At 35.9% G+C, this 23,655-nt stretch overlaps 1 protein-coding gene across 2 annotated transcripts; it reads right to left on the reverse strand.

Moving 5' to 3' along the window:
- Window positions 1-732: 732 nt before the first annotated feature.
- LOC127633146 (DNA-directed RNA polymerase III subunit RPC5-like) lies at window positions 733-23,307 on the reverse strand. Of its 2 annotated transcripts, none has more exons than XM_052112026.1 (21): window positions 23,159-23,307; window positions 22,242-22,320; window positions 21,742-21,792; window positions 21,272-21,349; window positions 21,043-21,158; window positions 20,871-20,953; window positions 20,662-20,769; window positions 20,475-20,524; window positions 20,242-20,361; window positions 17,265-17,350; window positions 17,092-17,136; window positions 16,848-16,939; window positions 16,635-16,755; window positions 14,867-14,948; window positions 14,649-14,708; window positions 13,938-14,095; window positions 12,585-12,646; window positions 9,846-10,327; window positions 6,357-6,434; window positions 6,128-6,253; window positions 733-2,598 (listed from the first exon to the last, which is right to left on the reverse strand). In XM_052112026.1, exons 2-21 carry the CDS (start codon window positions 22,278-22,280, stop codon window positions 2,542-2,544), a joined length of 2,094 nt encoding a protein of 697 aa, XP_051967986.1. In that variant the 5' UTR covers window positions 22,281-22,320; window positions 23,159-23,307; the 3' UTR covers window positions 733-2,541. The 2 variants fall into 2 exon arrangements, with proteins under 2 accessions (XP_051967986.1, XP_051967987.1); XM_052112027.1 differs by having other exon boundaries at window positions 22,242-22,334.
- Window positions 23,308-23,655: the final 348 nt, after the last annotated feature.

Consider the following 23,655-nt stretch of genomic DNA (forward strand, 5'->3'; position numbering starts at 1 on the left):
GCTCCATAACTTACTTATTGTTCCGCATGTTAATACTGTTGCTTTACATCAGAGCTGTTCATTCAGACAGTACTTCTATAACAGGGTTTATCAAACTGCAGTATATGCGTCTTAACAGCTTGAGTATCATGACCTTTCAACTTGTAGTGGAAATTATAAACAGATTACTTTTTTCTGCATAAAGTCCAGTTGTATAGCAAGCAATACACAAATCTGGGTAAATACTTTTCAAGAGGTATAAATCATTGTAGGGTCATCGTTTCATAACACAACATGGACTTTAAACCCTGAGGGACACTTTGGATTGAGGACAAGAGAACAGTTGTCTTCACTCCCAGTTGAAAGGCTGCTTCTAATCAAAGCCCTTGATAAGATTTCAGTGACATGGCATTAGCTAATGACTTTATCAGAGTGACAGAAAACAGAACACGGGATACGAAGACGACACATGGTACATTAAACTGAACACTATTATTGTAACAATGCACATCAGATGAAAATATGCACGAGGTTGCATTTTATTTTCATGTTTAAAAATGTGAATTAGATATGCCGTAATATGTCCAAAATAATGTGCTATTTCACATTCAACCATTTTTCTTCAGTTAACTGAACCCTATTCATTTATTAATCAGTACAAGTGTTGGATTTGGATTAGACTTTCACATTTAAATCAATGCAAGCATTTTAGCATAAAAACTGTTACTATTGGAAACAAGATTTCAACTACAGTGTTTATTTAGAATGATATACCAATAAATAAATAAAAAAACAGTTCAAGTTGCTGAAAACCTCTTCTATATGAATATGGGACCACAGAATTGGCAACAAAGTTTACAGCGAGTCTTTGAATATGTGGAATGCTTTACAAAACTGACATGACAGATGATGTTTAATATTGAGGAGGTGTACAAGAGTTTGAGAATGCAGACATGTAGCTGTATGGGAAGGACAGACAGAAATGTTAGAATTAATCTACAATGATACAATAATTCCCCTGAATGATTAACAGGCACTTTCTACTAAAAAACAGTTTAGGAACTCTCAAAACAGCATTAAACTCTTAACGTGAAATTGTAACCACCCAAAAAAATCCTTTTCAGTTCCAGAACCCCAATTTTACCAGCATGACAAGGAAACACATATTACATTTGTTTTGGTATTGATGACATTCCCTCTTAAAGGAACAATTACCCAAAAATGAAAATTCTGTCATCATTTACATATGCCATCCCAAGCCCATATTGTTTACTTTTTAGTCTCAATTTCTTCCATGCAATAATAATAAAAAAAACTGACAAAAATAAAGTCAAATGGGTTCGAAAGTAAATTTTCATTTTTAAGTGAATTATCCCTTTAAATGAAAACATCATTACAGTGGAGACAAAATCTAAAATTTTCATAAAAACATTAATAGCAGTCCGAACGCATTAAATGCTCTGAAATGAATGACATATGTGATGAAGTGCGCCTTAAATATAATATACTTGATAAAACACAACTGCAAATGACATTCAGGGACTCTAGCAATAAGCTTCCATGTCTTATTCCAGCTTCTGATCCAAATTTACCTTCAGGCCCAACTTCAACTCAAAAACTGAATGATGCACAAAACAGCTTGTCAGCATTCATCTTCTTTGATCTAAACTGTCGCAATTTCTATTGGCAACCGAGAACCATTTTTGGTTGTCAGAGCTGTGGGGTTCAACTGATATATTCAAGAAGTGATGTAAACATTTCAGAGAACAAAGGGCACTAAAGTGCATAGTGTGAATGGGTAGCTTACAGTCTTCATTTGACCCAATGACAGCCGAGAAATTAACATTTAAACAAAGCAAGAAGTTCAGAGTGTTTATTTGATATGATCTAGTGCCCTTTCAAACCTGTTAGTATCCAGTATTTGCGCCACACACTTCTTCGGATTACATGGTATGTCCATGCTTCAATGTGGGGCAAAGAAATATAATAACAGCAATTCAAGAAATACCCAATATGCTATAAAATCAAGGGTAGTTATTAAACCAAAACATCAGTTTTCTTTTCAGTCAACTAAATGTCCAAAACAAGAGCAAAATCTGACAAGAAGCTCCCAAAGGCCACAAACAGGTTAACATCAGCTAAACTATCATCTCCTCTCATCTGCATTTGTAAAAACTACTTTCATAATAGGTCATAAAAACAGAACCAAAAGAAAACCAAAATAATTGATAGTCCAGGCAGGCATTCAGCATACATCTCCATTCCACTTACATTTTCCTGAAAACACTTTCTAAGGATTACACTGATCTTCAGCCCTTTTCTGAGATGGCAATGTGTTTGAACCAGATATGGTCTTGAATACACTTGCTTTTGCGCTATGAAGGGTTAACTTATGCAGATGTTCCAAAATAGTGGATGGACATCACCTGCCCTGATCTTCATCAGCCGAGGGCAGTGACTGGTTTGTGTGTCTGCTCTGCCTCCATGTGCAACGTTTACTCTCATTAAACTCTGAGGGAGTTGAGTTGATTGACGTGATCCCCAGGGCTCCTTCTCTTCCTGTCAGGAGCGTACAGTACCCTTCAGGTACCACATTCCTCCTGAGCTAGTACAGCATTCCTGAAATTAAACGCCACAAAATGGATCCAATTACTAAAAGAACAACAATCCAAAACTAAGTTTTATTGGCACTCATCAATGATTCGACCACAAAGAATGAAGCCGTGATGTCTAAAGTCGATCCTAAAAATCTATTGTAAAGATACCAGCGTTTCTACAGTATTGTGGTAATGACTTAATTGTTGTACCCAGGTGCTGGCAAAGTAAAGATTGAGGTTACATTGAGGCACTTATGATGGAAGTGAATGGGGCCAATTTTTAGGAGGATTTAAATGGCAGAAATGTGAAGCTTATCATTTTATAAAAGCACTTACATGAATTCTTCTCTAAAAACCTGTGTATTTCTTGAGCTGTAAAGTTGTTTAAATTGTTGTTTTTGTGGGATTACAGGGTTTACAGCATTACATCATCATGTCATTGAAGTTGTAAAATTAAAAATACATTTTCACAGAAAAAGCTTTTGCATGCAATTTTAATCACACTAAAACCATGTTAACATGCATTTATTTTGTCTTGTGACTACACTTTTGAAACATGGATTATTCTCTCTTTTCTCCCCAATTTGGAATGCCCAATTCCCAATGCACTAAATCCTTGTGGTGTCATAGTGCCTTGCCTCAATCAGGGTGGCGGAGGACGAATCTCAGTTACCTCTGTGTCTGAGAACGCCAGTCAGTGCATCTTATCATGTGGCTTGTTGAGCACGTTATCACGGAGACATAGCACACGTAGAGGCTTCACGCCATACACCCAAAACTCACCATGCGCCCAACCGAGAGCGAACCACATTATAGCGACCACGAGGAGGTTACCCCATGTGATTCTACCCTCCCTAGCAACCGGACCAATTTGGTTGCTTAGGAGACCTGGCTGGAGTCACACAGCACACCCTGGTATTCGAACTTGTGTACTCCAGAGGTGGTAGTCAGCGTCTTTACTCGCTGATCTACCCGTGCCCACGAAACATTGAGTACTTTAATGTTTACTGATTAGCCCCATTCACTTCTATTGTAAGTGCTAGGGCTGCACGATTTGGACAAAAAGTCATATTGCGATTATTTCGAAAAATATTGCGATTTGAACTGCGATTATGATGGTAATGTTTTCAACATGTTCAACTGCAAAAAGGATGCTGGGGTTTTCACACTTGAACCCTCTTAAAAAGAACCAAACTGAGACCCTTTTTCAGTTCAACCACAAACAAATAAATATATAAACAGTGAAACAAAGTCTTTTTCATATCCAAATGTTACCATCCACCGTGTACCTGTTTTTGTCCATTTTGTGACAGGATCTCAGCCCACTAATCATCAACATTAGTTTTTGAAGCCAGCTTGAATATTAGGGATGCTCCAATCAGGATTTTAACATCTGATACCGATCTCCAATTTTTTTTCATCTCATCATTCAATGCTGCTCATTTAACTTTTTATCAGCAGCTGTCAAAACTGGTTATATGTACACTTTCTGCTCAATGTCACTGGTAACTACATTTCCCTGTCAGTAAAACCATAGTGGTTGCCTGGTTTTTGCTGTCAGTCAATAATTCAGTATACACAAAATATATTTTTTAAATATAAATGTTACTCTTTATTCTAGGCCTTAAAAACTAGTTGGCTTACACAAACTATTCTTTACTGTATAGAAGATAGTCCTAAAAATGAGGCTTAATGTCAACATGAAGTTGAACTGATAACCCATTGGTGTAATTCAAATTAAAGTGAAATTCTTTTATTAGTTTGTCACTATTTCATTTAATTATTTTTATTCATTATTTTATTATATTTAATTTAGCAATGCATTATATTATAGTAACTAAATATTTGATATAGATATTATATGTAAGTTCCTTCCTTTTCATTTTGTTGGATGTTAGTAATATTAGTTTCACTTTCACCCATTTCCACGGGGAGTGTAATAAACAAGTGAGGTAAACAAATGACGGGAGAATGAAGAGCATGTTTCTGGACTCTACAGGTGTTACTGTTAATGCTGTTAATGCAGCAATCATTTAATAAAGATGTTTGAATTATACCCCATCTTGTATTCTGCTTCATTATTATTATGATACCTGTGCCTTGCGGAGACTGAGATGCTGCTACCGCAGATAATAATAAGAAAATGCTTCACGCAGGACGCGCCAGTTTAGTGTAAATAAAGCGTTTAGCGCACATAAGTAAACGGAACTGAACTCAGAGCACTTCTGTTACTCCAAGCATGAGAGGGAATTGTGGAGCACAGAACCGCTCTGAAAACACCGTAACAATGCTCTGACTTAATATAGACTGGACTGAGCAGTGCAAATAAACTTTGAAGGGAGCAGAATATTTATTTAATTAAATCGCAGCCTTTGTAATTTAATAATCGCAAAAGGTCATATCGCGGTTTCGATTTAATTTCGATTAATTGTGCAGTCCTAGTAAGTGCCTCACTATTAAAATCTGGGCTACATTTATAAAACATTTTATAGAAAAGGAGAAACGAGTCAAAATACATTTTTGTGGAAATCAACATTATGTGACAAATGCTGTCGATTGAGCTGAACTTGTGTTGAACTCAGAACATTTCTTTAATTTAAATGTATCAAACATATAAACAATACAACAAAACAGTGTGAAATCTGTCCTTGTGAAAACCTGAGCTCCTGAAATAATAGCACATTATGAATATACTGAAGTATTAGTTACTGTTGGGAAGTTCCTGTATTTGGAATTCTTCATACTTTTAATCCGTATTCATTTGTATGTTTTAGACAGTTTAGAATATTGCTTTATCTGTACAGACATAAGTTGTAATTTTACATATATATTGCGGATATAGTGATTAATCTCATATTTGACGTGAATGAGTAAGGTATTAACAGATTTGTAAATCAGCTCATTTTGGGCTTTTATTTTGGAAAGACCCAAAATACTGGATTATTGGATAAGATTAATCAATCCTTTTGTTTGTGCACTGTGAATAATCTTACTTCTCTCGCGCCATAATTAAATTGTTAAAAGCCCTTGTGAATTTATTCATCAGTAATTTCAGTGATGAGATTAACACTGATCAGAGATTCAAAGGCCATAACTGTAAATTGATGTAAGTGATGATGGCCTGAGAAATGATGTATGAATGTCCTATAATTTGAGTGCTGTTTTTTGTACTTTTGTAAAATAAGAAACATGATTACTTTTATATATCACTTTCAATTTCTGATTGTTTCCTTGAACACTCAATACTGCTATTGGACAGTATCGAGAAACATTGTTCTATTATCTTTGTTCCATTGTCTTTGTACTTTTATTTTCTTTAATTTATGGCTCTTCTGTCAACTTGAATAACAACTTGGAAAAACGTAAAGCAATGTTTAAATCCTTGAAATCCTTGAAGGCTTAATGTCACTGTTTTAATGTAATCTTTCCATTAATATTTAACTTCAATACTGTGATTTTTGTTTTTTACTGTGGTCTGTGAAATTTCACTTGTGTTTGTATGGATTATTCAAGTGTCATGATGACCCTTAAATCCAGTATTGTAACAGCACCTTGAGCAGTCTATCCACATCTGTTTTGGTGACAGCATCGCCGAGTTCCTGTTCGAGACGAGACTGGATAACGTTCCTCCGGACACGATAGTTCTTCATGAAGATCTCAAACAGAACCTGACGGTGCTGTGAAAGAAAAAAAAAAAACAATGAAGGATTTTGGACAAAACTAGTACAGAATCTCACAGTGAACACATGTTCACAAAACAGCACTTAAAAGAAACATTACCTTGTCAAAGGTTTCTCCGCTCTCCCAAAGCCCAAACACTTTCTGCTCATCTGCGGTGGCACTGCTCTGAGGAGGAAACTTCACAATACACATAAAATCACAGATGGGCCAGGACAGAGTTTCACTTATATTAGCTGTATTTCTCTGTCAGGACCTGGATGAGATGACCTGGTCAGAAGGACCTGATAACCTGATACGGTCACTGTTTTTATTAGTGTTCTGTTATCATTTTTTTAATAAAAGGTTGTTAATACTTGAGCTGGGCGATATATTAAATAGTCACAATATATTTGTGAACATTTTGCTTCCAATGTAAAACCGAACAAAATCATGAATATCACAATGATTTTAATGCACTCGTTATTTGGCCATATAATTTCATATAGTGTGTCACACGAGACTACTTGCAAACAATAATTCTTTGTCTCATGACCCATGAGCGTTAAGATGCACTGATAGCATCTCTGATTTACACTTCAGTGACAAAAACAGTTTTAAAGATCACTGTAAAAGAAAATTCCTGTTCAATTTATGGTAAAAACTGGCAGCTGTGCTTGCCAGAAATTCACCGTAAATATACGGTAACCACGTTTCAGGCTGTACGGGATGGAATTCTGATGCCAGAATATTTTACAGTGCATTACCGTCATTTATATTATTAAATAATAAACTTGATATATTAACCTTCTGAACCTGTAAAAATCTACTTTTCACTTTATAATGTATTTGTTAATCACCGTAGTAACTACAGAAGGGCACATGATGTCATGAAGTTCATCTATAGTGGCTCTTCCAGGAGCAATGACCAATAAACATGTAGAGACAGTGCTCAGTGTCAGTCACACAAATATTAAACACCATCAGGGTAACACATGTGAGATTTAAATAATGCGGTAAACATTAACTAAACTACATCAAATATAACACAGAACACCCCAATGTACAAAACTAATATAAAATATAAGAAGAAACATAAATATTCCCATAAAATATAATTAAATGAACTGGGTCATGCAGGAAATTCTGGAAACATCCGATTATTTTTTTTTACCGTAATTTTAACAATAATCTACCATAAAAAGTGCATGTACTCTCGTTAAACATAATATAAAATGTTAATGTTAATTATACAGAAAAGTCATACTTTTCCTCACTCATACATGGCCGTTAACGTAAACAGAATACGTCCAAATAACAAAATGAGATGATGTATGGTGTAAAGTTACGTTAGCAGTGGTGCAGAAATGACTTTTAACATGGGGGCGATGAGGAAACATTGAAAAATAAATTTTAAGTGACTACTACTAACAGAAACGGTACATTACGGAAAAGCCATCTTGACAAGCGAACCGGGATGCTTTCGCTTCAAGTGTTCGTTTGTGGCGGTTGTACGGCTGTGATAAGCCATTTCCAATTTGCATATCTTACTCCGCACCACATCATTGGGTCTCTGGCTAAAATACCCCCATGCTTTAGATGACCGTGGGCAAGTTATTTTAGCTGCAGCTTGTTCTTCGGGGGAATCTATGCTTAAACTGCTGCCATTTTAATTATTCCATTGCAACGCACCGAAGCATGTTATGCAAATTGACGTATTTCTGTAATCGATGATGTCGATGAATCGTCACTGCACTAAATTTTACAATGATGTAACGTCAACAAACCTAAAACGACTACAAATTATGTTTTAAACAACTTTACAGCTCAAATAATACATGATTTTTAACAGAATAAATAATGCAAGTGCTTTTATAAAATTACAAGCTTCACATTTCTGTGTGTAAACCCTCCAAAAATTGGCCACATTCACTTCCATTGTAAGGGCCTCACTGTAACTTCTATTTTTGTTTGTTTTAAGGAAAAAGAGGTACGAGTCCAAATACATTTTGGTGGTAATCAACAATATGCCACACATGCTGTCGATTGAGCTTAACTTTGAACCCAGAACATTCCTTACAAGTGTAATTCTTCATTCTCTGAATTTAAGTACTGAAAACATGTCTTTCTGATTTTGAACTAGATTTTCACTCTATGTTCTAATTTACCTGGATGTCTGGTCAAAATTATTTTTCCTCTTTCATGCCATTTCAGAGCCAATATATACATCATGGAGCTGAATATTGTATATATTCAAAAGGATGACAAATATAGCAATTGCATTTTTAAAGCCCAGCCCTAGTTAGCACTAATTTGCAAAATGGTTTACCAGGTTAAAAAGGTTTCTTGGCCCTGCTGTTGATCCTATGCTAGTTACAATGTCATCTGTATTTGAAAGTATATTCTGACATCACATACTGCAAACCACCAACTAAACAACTAATTTGACAAAGTCTTAAAAAAATGCAAACAAACTTTTGGGAAATAGGAAGTAATTTGTATACATAAAAGCTTAACCCATGTATGCTATAAGACTTAAAGAGAAGAGAAAACATGCATCCAGGAACAAACATTCAGATCAGACTCTCTGTCTTGCCTTCCTACTGATGGGCTTTGACTCCATTAATAGCAATTCCATTAGGCCTGCTTTCCTGCCCTACAATACACCCTATATCCTATAAGCCCTAAGAAGAAAGGCCAAACCTTTAACTCAAACACATTACATTGTGATGAGTATGACAGACAATGACGTTTATGACTCCCAAACCAATTAAAAGCACAATTAAATAAACATCAACATGTATTTAGGGCTGCACTCATCATCACTGACTAACAGATAAATCGAAATAAGGTATGGGTGATATAGCTTAAAATATTATATCTGGATGGAAATATAGATATTTTCATTTATATCTTAAGGACACTTTATGGTCAAATAAAAAGCATTATAACCATCGTGATATTCAAAAAGTTTACTAATTTTATATCGATAACAAAATAATATTGAATATATTGCAAATACCTGATATGTCACTGAACAATATAATTTTAGGGATTTTTTTTAATTAATAATTGATCCTGATCTCATGAAAAAAAGAATAGCATGACTGGTGTGACATTTTTTATATGAAATAAAATATATTACACTGTTAGTTGGACATAACATGGTAGCTCTGAGGTGAAATGTCCATGGAGTGGCACTAAAAGCAATTTTCTCCCAAAAAATTAGACGTTAATGTTCAATCGAGTTTTAAAAATCTTTTTATACTAAACCTTAAACCTACATTTTACCAATAGTGTCATAAAAAGCAAATGTGAGTCAGTTGATGCAACCATGTCATTATGTTGTGCTTCAATGACACTTCCGGCTGTGCTCTTCGGGACTCTTACCCCCCGTCCTTTGCATCGCAAGTGCATCGCTCCGATCAGCTGAGCTACCACGCAATTTTATTGTGCCCGGACAAACTTCTAAATATAGTTTTGGTGCATCCCTACTTGTATTCCAGATGCACGTTCTAAAAGAGCATTCACTCACAACAAAAATAGTCAGCTGTTCTAGGATTTTTGCTACTAAATGTTTGCGTTTCTGACAGATCAGGTCTCAGTACTTACAGGCACCAGGATCTGTTTGCACTGGCTCAGGAGGATGGTGTCCTGCAGCATACGGTCTGTCACATGGCCGTACACAGAGTGACCTGTTGGCAAGCTGGCCAAATGCAGGTTAAATAGCCTCTTCAGTTCGTCGAGACACAGCACATACTGCTTTAGGAAAGTGTTTCGCACAAAGTGCTGGAGCTCAGGTGTGGGTGCGTTGCTGGTCCCATGTCCATTATGAGGGTCTATAATTGGAGATGTACAGTTCAGGTAACCGTTGATGGAGCCGTTTGTGAGAGAGCCGGTCTCCATGGGCTCTTCAGAGTCACTCATGTGCTCCCGTTTTACTTGCGTTGGGGTGCCGGCTTCACTGGAGGCCCCCGGGAGCCTGAATGCCTTTAATCTATGAGCGTCCAGTTCCCTCTGCATAGTGCCGTGGTTCTCCCGAGCATTGTCCTTGGCAGCTTTGAGACGCTGCTCTCCACTCATGTGAACAGGCTCTATAGCAAACACGAAATGTAAATAACAGTTCACCCAAAGTTAGAGGTCATACAGGTTTGGAATAGATGTAAAAATTGTGTCTAAAATTCTAGCTAATCGATTAATCAGAGTAATTACATCTGTTATGCATATAGATCAAGTGGGGTTTATTTGTGGATGTAGTTCTTCTGATAATATTAGACATTTTATAAAAATTATGTGGCCAGTAGTGAATGATCAGGCCCCGATCGCTGGCATCTCAATTGACACAGAGAAGGTGTTTGATGTGGTGGAATTGGAAATCTTATTAAATTATGGGTTTGGGAACACTTTTATTGGGTGGATTAAGGTACTCTATAAACAACCATCAGCAGCAGTGGAAACTGATGGATTAATCACAGATGATTTTTGTTTTTGGTAGGGGAAAAATGCCAGGTAATGTAGCAGGAGGTGAGGTGCACCAACTTTTCTCTACACAAATGACATATTACTTATCTCCGACCATAGAAGATCTACGCCTAGCCTTCATAGAACGATTAAATTTTTTCTCCAAATTTTCAGGATACAGGGTGAATTGGTCTAAATCAGAAGCTCTTACTCTGACATTATATTGACCTACCACAGCATTCCAACCTGGCATCTTTCAATGGCCCAAGCAAGGTATTAAGCATTTTATTTCCAGCAAATCTGAGAGATTAATTAGTTAATTTGGACCCATTAATGAAAAGGTTCCCATGCGAAGTGGATAGGAGGGCTTCTCTACAATTGTTTATGGCTGAGAAGGTCAATGTTATAAAAATAAATTGTATCCCCAAAATCAATTATCTACCGATGTCTCTCCCTTTAGAAGTTTCGCTTTTTTATTTTAAACAATTTGATAGAATATCTAAGTATTTTATTTGGAACAGTATAAGACCTGTAAGTTACAATGACCAATTGACAAAGGAGTTTTATGCCTCTCCCAAAAATTGTCATATTACTATTAGTGCTGTCAATCGATTAAGATTTTTAATCGAATTAATTACATGGTGTCCCCATTAATTAATCACGATTTATCGCATATACAAATATTTGCTGAGAAAGCCCATCATATAACAATAATTCAATATATAATGATGAAATAGTTATCTTTAAATATTGAAAAATTATATATAAATAAAATAAAAACATATTCAGATAATTAAAATGTATTACATTCTTGTGGCAGAAGAGTTCATCATTAATAAGACAATACAAAAAGTGGCTTTAGAATACAATGTATTGTTTACTACCATATTATTGATCATAAGACAATCATTGGCACACAGTTCACAGCAATCCATTTCACAAGTGAATTTGTCAATCAGTTTGAGATTTATTATGAGGGCTTGTTTAAGGAACCGTTAATGAACACCTGCGTCAGACATGCTTGTGTAGCTTCTTGGATGCGTTGTGTCATAAACATAACATTTTTAGGTCACTGTGTCAAGTTAAATATAGATTAATACTTAGAACACATCTTGAGATCCCTCAGTTCGGATTTGCGCTCAAAGTGTTTTGAACGCAAGAACGTAACGCATGTTTGTGTTGTTCTGCGGCACAAGGGTGTTTTCTTCACTGTATAAACTGCGCATTGCCACGCAGCTTAAGTTTCACTTACTGCCCTCTGGAGTAAACAGGTGGTACTACAAGCTTGCATTTCTCAGGAATCTTCCATATTACGTTCCGGTGGGCATTGCGATTAATGGCGTTATTTATTTAACGCGTTATTTTTTGTCAAATGAATCGCACTGAATTAACGCGTTAAACTATGTATTAACAAGTCCCCCTTTTGCTGGAAAGAATGGATGGAGAGGGGTGTTGCTACACTTGGTGACCTTTATGAAAATGGAACTTTAAGATCATTTGAAAATATAATGCAGCAATTTGGGATTTTTATGTCTCAATTGTTCAGGTATTTACAGTTGCAACATTTACTTTGTACTATTTTTGGTGATAGTTCACAGTCCCCTTTTTGTTTATATGTGTACACTCAGGCTTTGACCACGGGGATGTTTGAGGGACAGGATGGGAGGGGGAACAATGCGGATTTTAAAAGTTGATTATGTGTATATATGCTTTGCTTCCGTTTCATTTGTGATAACCAATAAAAAGTGTTAATCAGATATTTAACAGAATGAAAAGTATATTACCCCTTAACATGTGCAAAACAAAAGTTAGGTAGCATGACTTTTGACCTAGAATGTGAGGCGTTTATAACATGCATCGTTAAATGTATCACTAAAAGTCAAAACTTACCCATCTGAGCATCCTTTTTGGGCATGAAGTCCTCTTTTGAGAAGTTAAAAACTTTTTCCAACCTGAAATACAGTGCTTTATTTAGAAACACTGAGAGACTGAGATTTATTCACCTTCCGCTTAGGGATGCACTGATACAAAAATGTTTTGGCCAATACCGATATTTTGCCACTCATCAGAATTTTACTTAAGTTTCACTTAATAATTAAGAATTATGCTTTAAAAAAACACACAAAAAGGTACAAAAGCTTTTTACTGTTCTATACAATAACATATTGTACATGGATTAGATCTGTTTAACATGCGAGTCATGACAGGCCAAAACTTAGGAGAGTCACAATAAAAGATAAAAACATTTAAAAAGATACAAAAAAATAAATATAACAATGATTGTTAAATGAAAAAAGGTTATTTTGTATACTACTAAAACATTGCACCTCTGTTTTTGTAGTTCAAAACAACCATGTTGTATCATACTTGCTCACACAGCACTGACTGAAGCGCTGAATGCAGACTATATTTTGAAACATTAGTAAACACGCAAGGCAATATTGCTATTTCAATCTTAATTCGATTAATCATGCAGAATTCATGGATATTATACCGATGTCTCAGAAGTAAACATCTGCTGATTTCAAAATGTTTGGATGGTTTCCCTCATCATGTAACCTATAGATAAGTGCTGCTTTCATGACTGTCATGTCCGTTTATAGCATTTTTCCACATTAACATGAGAAAGAGAAAGAATAAAAAATAAATATAACTTGTTCTTAGGAGTGTCAAACCCTCTACATATTAAGGCCATCATTATTTCTGGATTGTGCATTTGAATTCACAAAATTTTTAAAAAGTGTGATACTAATTACTATAAGACAATAATTTGGTAAATAAACCAAGGTTTTTTTCATATCGGCATTTTCATGCTTAACCGATATGCCGATGCTTTTAATTTGGTCAATAATTGGCCAATAAATATGGGCAGCCGAAACATCAGTGCATCCCTACATCCATTACCACCAAAGTACTTGGAATATCCTCAAGGCCATTTCACATGACTAGTATCAGGGTTCACTGCACCAGTCTCAACACAAGCATTTGTCTAGAAATCATTGCCAGTGCTTCATAAGGTCAGCAGCAAACAGGGTCAATGCTGAAGTTATCTCCACATTGGGGAAAGTTGATGCAAGTTATGTGAAAAGGCCTTCAGTAGCATAACATGAAAGATAAAGATTATTAAATAGATATTAAATGCAAAATTATAATTCGGTCATCATTTATTTAATTCTAATGATGACAGAATCTTTTTATTTTTGAATTTAAGTTTAATGCCAATATTAAAAGACTACTTCATACTTAGACTGTATGCCTTGCCAAAGCATGTGTTGTCTTTGAGCCACATCAGGGTGCTTTTTGATGAAGTCATGGTCTGTAGGCAACAGGAACTCCCAGCCTCTGTTTAATTTAGGGACAGACATCTGCTCTAAGAAATCCTTCACATCCTCTGGGGGCAGCTGTGGTTACATGAAAAGTGCAAACATTAAAACTAAACTAGTACTGTGCAACAAGTTTTAGGCACTTAAGATGTTTCACAAAAACATTTGACTTAAGATGGTTATTTATATCTTCTGCTTTAGTGTGTCAATAGGACACATTTTAGTACATTTAAGACTCCCAAACATTATTTTTGCGAATCGAAAAGATTAGAATAGAAGAACAGGGTGCTCTGCAAGAGATGTCATTGCCCCCACAAAGCCCCTCACTGAACATCATGTCAGTCTGGGATTAAAATGAAGACACAATTGAGCAACTGAGACAGCCTAAATAGATAGAAGAACTAATATATAAATAAAAACATATATTAGAAAAATTTAAAAACAAAGATTAAAATAAATTATAATCAGATTAAGATTATAGCTAATCAAGATCAAAACATAAGATTTGGCAACCAATGGCAAAAGAAGGCAGTAGTGTTTGGTCAGAAGTCTTGTATTCAGAGTATACAGGTGGAACACATCATATCTGGTTTTACACTGAAGTACTCTCAGATTAATTCAACAGACCAACCTTTATAGTAGCAGCAACATCTTTTCTCATCAGGGTTCGCTCTAGCGTGAATCGCCACACCTGAGGACAGAGATACACATTTAGGGAAACACAGGCAAACTCAATAAGAAATCTGCATTATAATGAAACAGCGTGTCAATATTTAATTAATTCTGTTAATATAAATAATATTAGGCAAAAGACTGCAATACATTATTTCAGTAAGAAAAATCTCTCACCACAAAGTCTCGACCCCGACAGAGCACTTCAGCAGGAACGCCACTGTGTGAACTGCAGGTGTTCTTAGGATACAGCACGTCACTGCCAAAGACAATCACAAAATTTCAGCAATTTTCACCATAAAATATGGAAAATCTATTTCTGTTGCAATTTCTATTATTTCAAGCATCTAGCTTTTATTTTGACGTGCGCTTTTGACTGAAACTTCACTTGTCTGATAAACAGTTCGCTACATGGCCTTGTGTCATCATTAAAGTGCAAATGCTTTGATTACATGTGCTGTGCGCTTCACAGTGCATAAGTGCTCTGCTCGGTCATCTCATTTAATGTGATTGATTATCAATGTTTGTGGAGTTTCCAGTGTGTGAGCGGTCTGCAAAAAATCATGCAGTTTATGCAGACCAAGATTGCAGCCTTTTGCGGCTTAATAATCACACAAGGACATATCAAGATTAAATAATTGTGCATTTCAGTGTAAAAGAAGTAATGGCACAGACTCACAAGCGTGTGAGCATTTGAAAGCAGCCATCTGTCATTCTGACAGCACGCATATTAAGTCTGTTCTCCGTACTACCAGTACTGTAGAAACACTGGTATCGTGACATTTGTTTCAATAATCTTATTTTAGTATTTATTATTGTAATTTATCAGCTTCAAATGTGACCTCATAAACATAAGACAGAAAACAGGATCAGATTGGGCGACACAATTTTCCTGGGAATTTCCGGATTCTTGCAGCCCACACAACATAGGTATCACCATAGATAACTAATATATCTATTATCATTATTATTGATGATTTATACTGTATATGGGTTTCAAAGGCAACGTTACGCATAAATGGAACAGATCGATCCATGCTATGATCCACTGAATGATGTAATGAAATTGCAATAACTTTATAATAGATGCATTGAAATGTTTATAATAGGACATGACAAAACCTCATTTACTCTCAGGTGCTTATCTTTATGCAGCTGGATGGTAAATAGGCTAATAGCGATACAGAAAATGTGTGCAATTTAGGAAAAGTTTACGATTGGCAATATTCAGAAAAAACTAAATCAACAATTATTATTTAAAGAAAAATCTGTTACATTAGAATTTCCACAACTGCTGCTATTAAATTCCTATGACACAATGCAATTTCAAATTTCAATCCATAATAAGACCACACTAGAAAAAAAACAAAAAAAAAAAAAAACGTCTTACCTTTAAGTAAAGTCATCATAGGAGAACACTGCGAATCAGTTACAGACAAGCCCAATTATAGACATGCACTAGATGGACATCATTTACCATTGAGAAGATTCGCGCTATTGATCTGAGTCTCATTTAGGAGTGCCGTGTTTTTTTAGCCACCGTGACAAGTCCAAAAGAACTTGAAATGTTAAAAACACATCTCAAGACACCTGCTTTGTTCTATTCGTTGTGCTGCATCTAGCTTTTATAGAGCGTAAGGGCGTGTTAGTTGTGAACATTCGCTTTCTCTTTCTTCGATCCTCTTTGATCCATGACAAAGATGGGCGAGTAGATCTTTGTGAAATGAAGCACTATTTGTGAAATGAAGCACTGATTTTTATTTTCAAATTTAAGTACATTGTACAGCAATTATATCATTTTTTAAAGGAGATTTATTAATTTAATTTTGGCCTTTTTTTATATACATCATATCATGCATCAGCCTGCTAGCGACACACCAGCCCAAAGTCTCGACTCTCCTGATGGCCAGTCCGACCCTGGCAGAAAGTAAACAAACACCCTCACCTCTTGACAACCCAGTTCCCCTGGACAAGCAGTGCCACCTGCTGTATGCAGCGCAGCACTGTAGTGGAGTCTGTTCCTGATGCAAGCAGCCCCATCAGATTGGCAAACGGCATCACTTTGACTAAGAGGAACAGAAAACATGTATAAAGAGACAGAAAAATGCTAAAAAAACTGATGCAAAAGACCATACACCATGATGCCACCCAAGCTAACCGTTCTTCATAAGCGTCTTGACTTGATCACCCAGGGGCAGTGTGCGCAGTTGGGCCATGGACAGTACGTTGCTGGGACCCATCGGCTTCACACTAAAGCATGAGAGAAACAATCAAAAAGACAGGGAACATATGAAAGACACAAATATGCCTTTAAATTTACAACAGCTTTAACATCCAATCAGAATCTAAAATCTGAAACATCCGTTTTATAATACATCATAAAGAATATTCTTTCTACTTACACTTTTTCTTCAGCCACAGGAGGCACAAGCATGGATAGATATTCACTGAGGGGAGAACAAAAACATACGCTAAACATCTGCACAAAAAAAACAGCAAATCTTTTGAAGGAGTCAAATGACTCCTACTAGTGTTTAAGTGTAAAATTAACTTAAACCACACTCCACGCACTAACCGTGGGGTTTTCACAAGCTCTGTGTTCTCTGTGGTATCCATGGCCTGGCAATAAAGATACTGCCGCTCATGCTCAGAACGCCCATCCTACATAATTAAGAACAAATGAGATGTAAATACTATACAAATAATGATAATTTGCATTTATATGAAATAAGATGATTACTTAAGCTATTGCTATCACCCTCACATAGTACTATGCTGTATTGCTTAGTTGTGTATTGCATTATGTGTAAGAATTCACCTATACCACCTTTTCTCTTCCGATCAGATATTGGATATCTCAGTATCGGCAGATCCCGATCCGATACCAGTGTTGTTTTTTTTTTGCATAATCCGTTTAGAATATCTTTACATTATTGTGTGGAACTAATTGGGAGTACTCTTTAATATGTAAAGAATCACAACCCTCTATCTACACATTATTTCAATAAAACTGAATAGCTTATTTAAAAACAGTTTATTATTAACTAGTATACTGGATAACGTAGCAGCAACAGACATTCCAGAAGTCATCAGTAGATTTGAGTTTTGCAAAACATTTTCAACTTGCATTGGACTTTAAAGGATTCGGATCTCTTTTTTGTTCAATTTAGTTGTAAGATATCAGCTCACTTTTAATTCATAGTTATTTTTTTGGAACACAATCAACTTAAATTGTATTATAATTTGTAAACAAATGATAATAATAATTATAATAGTAATATATCTTAATCATGCACCTTTAACTTTGAAACCCTCACGCTTTTATTTTGACATTCTGAACTCTCCAGGAAGTCCTGTATGTGTATGTTTGTAGGAAAGTTCACAGTAGTTTAATTTGCTTCTTATTCAAATTCTGGTTAAAAAAAATAAATAAAAAAAGCACATCCAGTGTTATTCTAAATGCATATTATAAGTGAACCAAACTATTGAGTATCTACATCTGAGATGTTAGGTGTGTGTGTGTAACTAGAGCAGCACCATTCACTCATGCGCTGGAGCTGCACAAGCGTTTTATATATTTACTTACTAAACACAGTCTTTTGTGATTCAAACAGCCATCGCACATCTTCAAACGGATTTGAATAAAATGCATGAGTCATATGAACTTTAATTGTGTTTTAATGGATCTTTTATGTAATTTTTTGAGCTTGACTGTAACGAACATGACTAACACACAGTATTAGATTTGGATTGGGCTCGTAGGTCCGATACCAGATCCGTCAAAAAAGCTTCAGTATCGGAGCCGATACCGATCCAGGTATCAAATTGTTTTTTCATAACATTAAATCACCTTATTGCCTCCATTTGTTAATTTTGTATGTTCTGGCGATGTGACAAATTAATTTTGAACAAAAGCACAAATATTTCAGGTAGTCTCGCTGCATGCATAATAAAAGAAAATTTGGCAATAAGTAGTTTTACATTTACTTATATGCACTGTGATTTTACAGAATATCAAGGTCCCATAAACACTTCAGAAGCAATATTTTAGGTCTGGGAGAAAAATGTCTTACTATTAATATTCCTCCCTGCCCAGTAGGTGGCGATATGCATGAAGAATGTGAATTGCCAAAAACAAAAGAACATTAAAATGGAGATTTATAGTAAAAAAGGATCAACTTAAATATTGATCTGTTTCAAACCCACACTTATATATCACCTCTGAAGACATGGATTTAACCATTGGAGTCATATGGATTACTTTTATGCTCCCTCTATGTGCTTTTGGGAGCTTAAAGTTTCTGGACACCATTCACTTGCATTGTGAGGACCTACAAAGCTGAAATATCCATCATTTGTGTTCAAAAGAAGAAAGAAAGTCATACACATCTGGTATGAAATAAAAGTGAGTAAATTATGACAGAATTAATATTTTTTGGGTGAACTATCCATTTAACCGTTGTTCGGCTTATCCAATGTGCGCGGTTTGACTTCAAAAACAGAGAATAATAATTTTTTTCAGATGTCACATAAACAGTGATTTCATGTTTTGTTGATTATTTTAAATAAGCTGATTATTGGGAAGTATCAGTGTTTTGGTGTGCATGTAAACGGGATTAAAGGGATAGGTCATCCAAAAATTCTCATCGTTTACTCACCCTAATGATATACCTGGTGTGTTATTTCTTCACCAGAGCACATTTGAAGAAGAATAAATATATCTTACCTCAGTAAGTCTTCAAAATGCAAGTGAATGGAGATTTTTCTTTTGAAGTTCCAAAAATCACAGACAGTCAGCATAAACATCATCCATGCGACTTCAGCGGTTAAATTAATGTCTTCAAAAGCAACACGATCGATTTTGGTGCGAAAAAGATAAATATGCATGTATTTTTTTTTTAACTCTATATCATGCTTCCGGTCACCAGTGGTAAGCACGTGTGATGTAATTTCATCGCGCGAAAACTGACGCACGTGCGTAACAGCTGGAAGAACAGCGCTGTTTACAAGTGAGGAGTAGGAACATGGTATAGTAGCTTGGTTGGTTTTGGTTTAGATCTGTATTTATCTGTTTCTTTACTCACAATGGTGCATTTGTGTGTGCTTAGCTTGTCTCAATCGAGTGGAGAACGTGAGATTACGTCGGTATCATGGCAATGCAAATACGTCACATGAGAGATTGCTTGAACTCCACCCTCTCAAAAGTGATCGTGTCGGTTTAGAAGACATTAATTTAACCGTTGGAGACACATGGATTACATTTACGCTGACTGTCTGTGATATTGAGCTTCAAAAGAGAAATATACATTCACTTGCATTTTAAGGAGCTACAGAGCGGAGATATTTTTCTATTTTTCTTCAAATGTGTTCTGGTGAAGAAAGAAAGTCATACACACCTGGGATATAATTTTTGGGTGAATCATCCCTTTAATGATGCAGTTTTATTCATTGGTGAATAAGAGTTTCACTTCCTCGTTGGTTCCTTAGAGGATATTCGTGTTATAGGTCTCAGTCAAGCATGTTGCTGTAGCTGGTCACATGATTACGCTTACCTTTATACCATGGTAATGCAGGTGGACCCAGGGCTCTTCAGCCTGTTTCTTCTGCAGGAAATCGTAAGACTGAACACGCCGCTGACGGGCCTGCTCTGATTCAGGTCGGGAAAACCTCACCTGTTCAAAGGGCAAGTCAACAATAACAGGAATGAGGATGTGTACTGGATGTAATGTTTATTAGGTCTTGTCTAAAAAATTAAATGTGAAACAATGTTAAAATTTAATCTTACAGTGATTTGTTTAACATCATCTTCTGCCTCATCCTGTGAGGAGTCTCCAGCTGTTAATGGACACCGTTGTTAGTAAATCACAACATAAAAAAATACAAATACTACTTATGCCTCAAAAGATCAAGGAAATTTTGACTTTTCATGATATGACCTATTTGAGAAAAAAACGTGACAACTATATGCCCACCTTCATTGGCTGCCTCTCTTTCTTTATGTTTTGTGTCAGCTTTGTCCAAGTAGGTGAAGCTTGGTCTCATCTGAAGGATACCTTGCAGTGGAGTGAGGTGAAGCTCTCCTGTCAACAACAGATATCAAGAACAGGACATTACTTTACTAACACTTATCTTCATTGTTTCACTCAATAGGTATTTGACATTGTAAAATGCAAACACACACCTTTATGAAACACAGCTGCAGCGTAGCGGGATGTATTTGTGGTTGCTTGGATTGATGAAAATATTTGCTTGTCCATCATTTTCCTTTAAGCAGAAAGAAAAGATGGAAAGAATAAATCAGAACTTGAATTAATTCTAAAGGCTGATCCTAAATGGAGGTTGATGATGCTTACGTGGAGTAAGTGTTGGAGTCCTCAGAAGAAGTGCCATCCACATTAAGTGCGATCTGCTCCCCTTTACTGCGGCAGTAGTTTGGACTCATGGTATCCATGGCAACCTCAAGTTCAACCTGGAGATAGACGGGAAAAATTTGTCCCTTCAAAATTACCTCCATGCCTTTTTAAATAACTTTTTCATAATAGTAGTTTCAGTAATGGTCACAAGCAGTGAAAGTCATCTTACCTTTTGCTGTTTAGGTTTAATTCTGGCTGCCAAGTGGGTCACATTATTGTAGCTCATAGAAGATGGACGCACTGGGTACTTCGAGATCAAAATAAAGATACACACTTGAAATAATGGAATGATAAATCAAACAATTGGCCGGTGTTTGGCTATTTTGAGATAACTGGCAAATAACCACGTCCACTGGGCCAATTAACAGCAGTGTTACTTCCAATTTGACTCAGTCTCAAAATCTACTGATAGCTTTGTCCATGGAAAATAAATATTTCTGTTTATTTATTTTTTGGGGGAATTTTAAGTAATTATTTGTAACGGTCTCATTAGCAGGCATTAAACTATATAACATATTTGTCAGTATTGTATTAATAACCCTGATTTATAGTTAGTGGTAGTGGAATCAACCATTGACAAACCCATAATTGATAGACTTCACCTGCACTAAATGTGTGAATACATTCTGTCATTCTTACCTGGAATAAATACAGCTTGTCCACTAGACTTCTGGCCAGGTACACATCAATCTAACAAGATGGAATTCAGTAAGAATACTCAAAGTCGCTAGTACAACAAATGCGTTGGAATCCATTTTGGTTAAAGCAACAGTTCACCCAAAAATGTAAATTCTCTCATTTACTCACCCTCATGCCATCCCAGATGTGAATGACTTTCTTTCTTCTGCTGAACACAAATTAAGATTTCCAGAGGGAAATCTCAGCTCTGTAGATACATTCAATGCAAGTGAATGGTGACCAGATATTTGAAGCTCCAAAAATCACATAAAGGCAGCATAAAAGTAATCCTTACGACTCCAGTGGTTTAATCTATGTCTTCAGAAAATGAGATATTCTTCAAAATATCTTCTGCTGTCGAAAGACAGTCATACACATCTGGGATGGGCATGAGGGTGAGTAAATGATGAGAGAATTTTCATTTTTTGGTTAACTGTTGCTTTAGCTGTATTTATGTTTACCTCTTGTATAATTGGATCGTCATCATCTCCGCTGGCCATAATTATGACTAGAAGGAACCACTGTTGTTGGATTTAAAACCTGCAGACACACAACTGACAAATCACCAACAGACAACAATCAGGCCGACTGACATATTGAATTAAGTTAAGTTTAACAGCTTTTTGGACATGGAAAAAAAAAAATCATAGTAACAAATCTCACACCAAGATTTGTTTTTCATTAAGATTTGTATAACAGTAATAATTACAGCCTATTTTATATATATATTTTTATCACTATAAGGACTAGTTCTTCAGAAAATACAAGTGTAAAACTTTGGAGAAGATGATTTTACACTTGTCCATATAGCTAATAGAATAAGCTGCATAAATAATACAGTCCTAACTTGTATGAAAACTGGGCCACCCTCACCCAGCATGTTACATCTAGTACCCAATTTCACCAAAATACATGTACATAAAATATAAGTGGTTATGATGTATTCTGCTAACACTAAACTGTCAATCACTGTTTGCCATAACAGCTAATGTCTAGTAAATGATGCAAGAGCAAGCAGCACGATACGGATGTCCCGCAACTTAATAAAACGTATACATCGCATAATCTATCCAAAATAAAAACTTCAAACAAAGAATTAAAGAATCTGCGACAGTCAGCAAATTAAAAGCACCATGCTAAGATGTGTTAGCAACTCTGCTAGAAATAACAAATTCACGTTTCACACAAATCACATTATTGTACAAACATTCTCAATCTATATGTGCTCGTATAAATGTTTGCATACGTATGTAACTTTTGATACAAGTGTAAAGCATTGTCACTGCCAACATGCTCTCATCACAACTGACACACATAGCGAGGCCTCGGATGTCCCACTAAATAAACAAATGATTAATGATGAAGTTAATAATCTCACCAGTAATTTACGAGGCAATTATGGGTTTCTTTTAAAATTGTGGTGTTGGCGAAATCTCTTTCAGTTCGTCAATTTGAAGTGATGTGATCTAACTGGGTGTTTGGACCACAGTAGCCGCTGTTTCAGTTGCCATGTTGCTGATCGCGGCGCTACAGTCACTCAAACACGTGGGGAGGAGCCGTGTGTGCTCTACATATCCCACAACACACCACTACACTGACATCACGCGGGGCGTGGTTTGTTTACGAGACGAGATCAATGAGTTTACATCTGAGGTTTATGTGCTCCACGAAGCCTGTAAACTTCTCATTTTCTCATTTATTTTATTTCTGACAAATTAATAATAATAATCTCAAATGTTAGAAGATCAAAGCTCATTTTTAGAGAGAAAGTCCTGTAGCGCTTTTGTGTTACGTCACTGTATTTATAGTGACACCAGGCTGTGTCATTGGGTCTTCCAGGCATTTTTCAGTGTTAGTCTACTATTTTAATTTCAG

The sequence above is a fragment of the Xyrauchen texanus genome, chromosome 40 (assembly GCF_025860055.1).
Source record: "Xyrauchen texanus isolate HMW12.3.18 chromosome 40, RBS_HiC_50CHRs, whole genome shotgun sequence".
NCBI classification, from domain to species: domain Eukaryota; kingdom Metazoa; phylum Chordata; class Actinopteri; order Cypriniformes; family Catostomidae; genus Xyrauchen; species Xyrauchen texanus.

Excerpts from the sequence above, each read along its gene's own strand:
- LOC127633146 (XM_052112026.1), bottom strand. The coding sequence starts at position 22,280 with ATGGCCAGCGGAGATGATGACGATCCAATTATACAAGAG. Across the intron at positions 16,756-16,847 it reads CAAGACGCTTATGAAGAACG|TCAAAGTGATGCCGTTTGCC; the intron begins GTTAGCTTGGGT and ends TGTTCCTCTTAG. Across the intron at positions 6,435-9,845 it reads GCAAACAGATCCTGGTGCCT|TTTCCTCCTCAGAGCAGTGC; the intron begins GTAAGTACTGAG and ends TGTATTGTGAAG.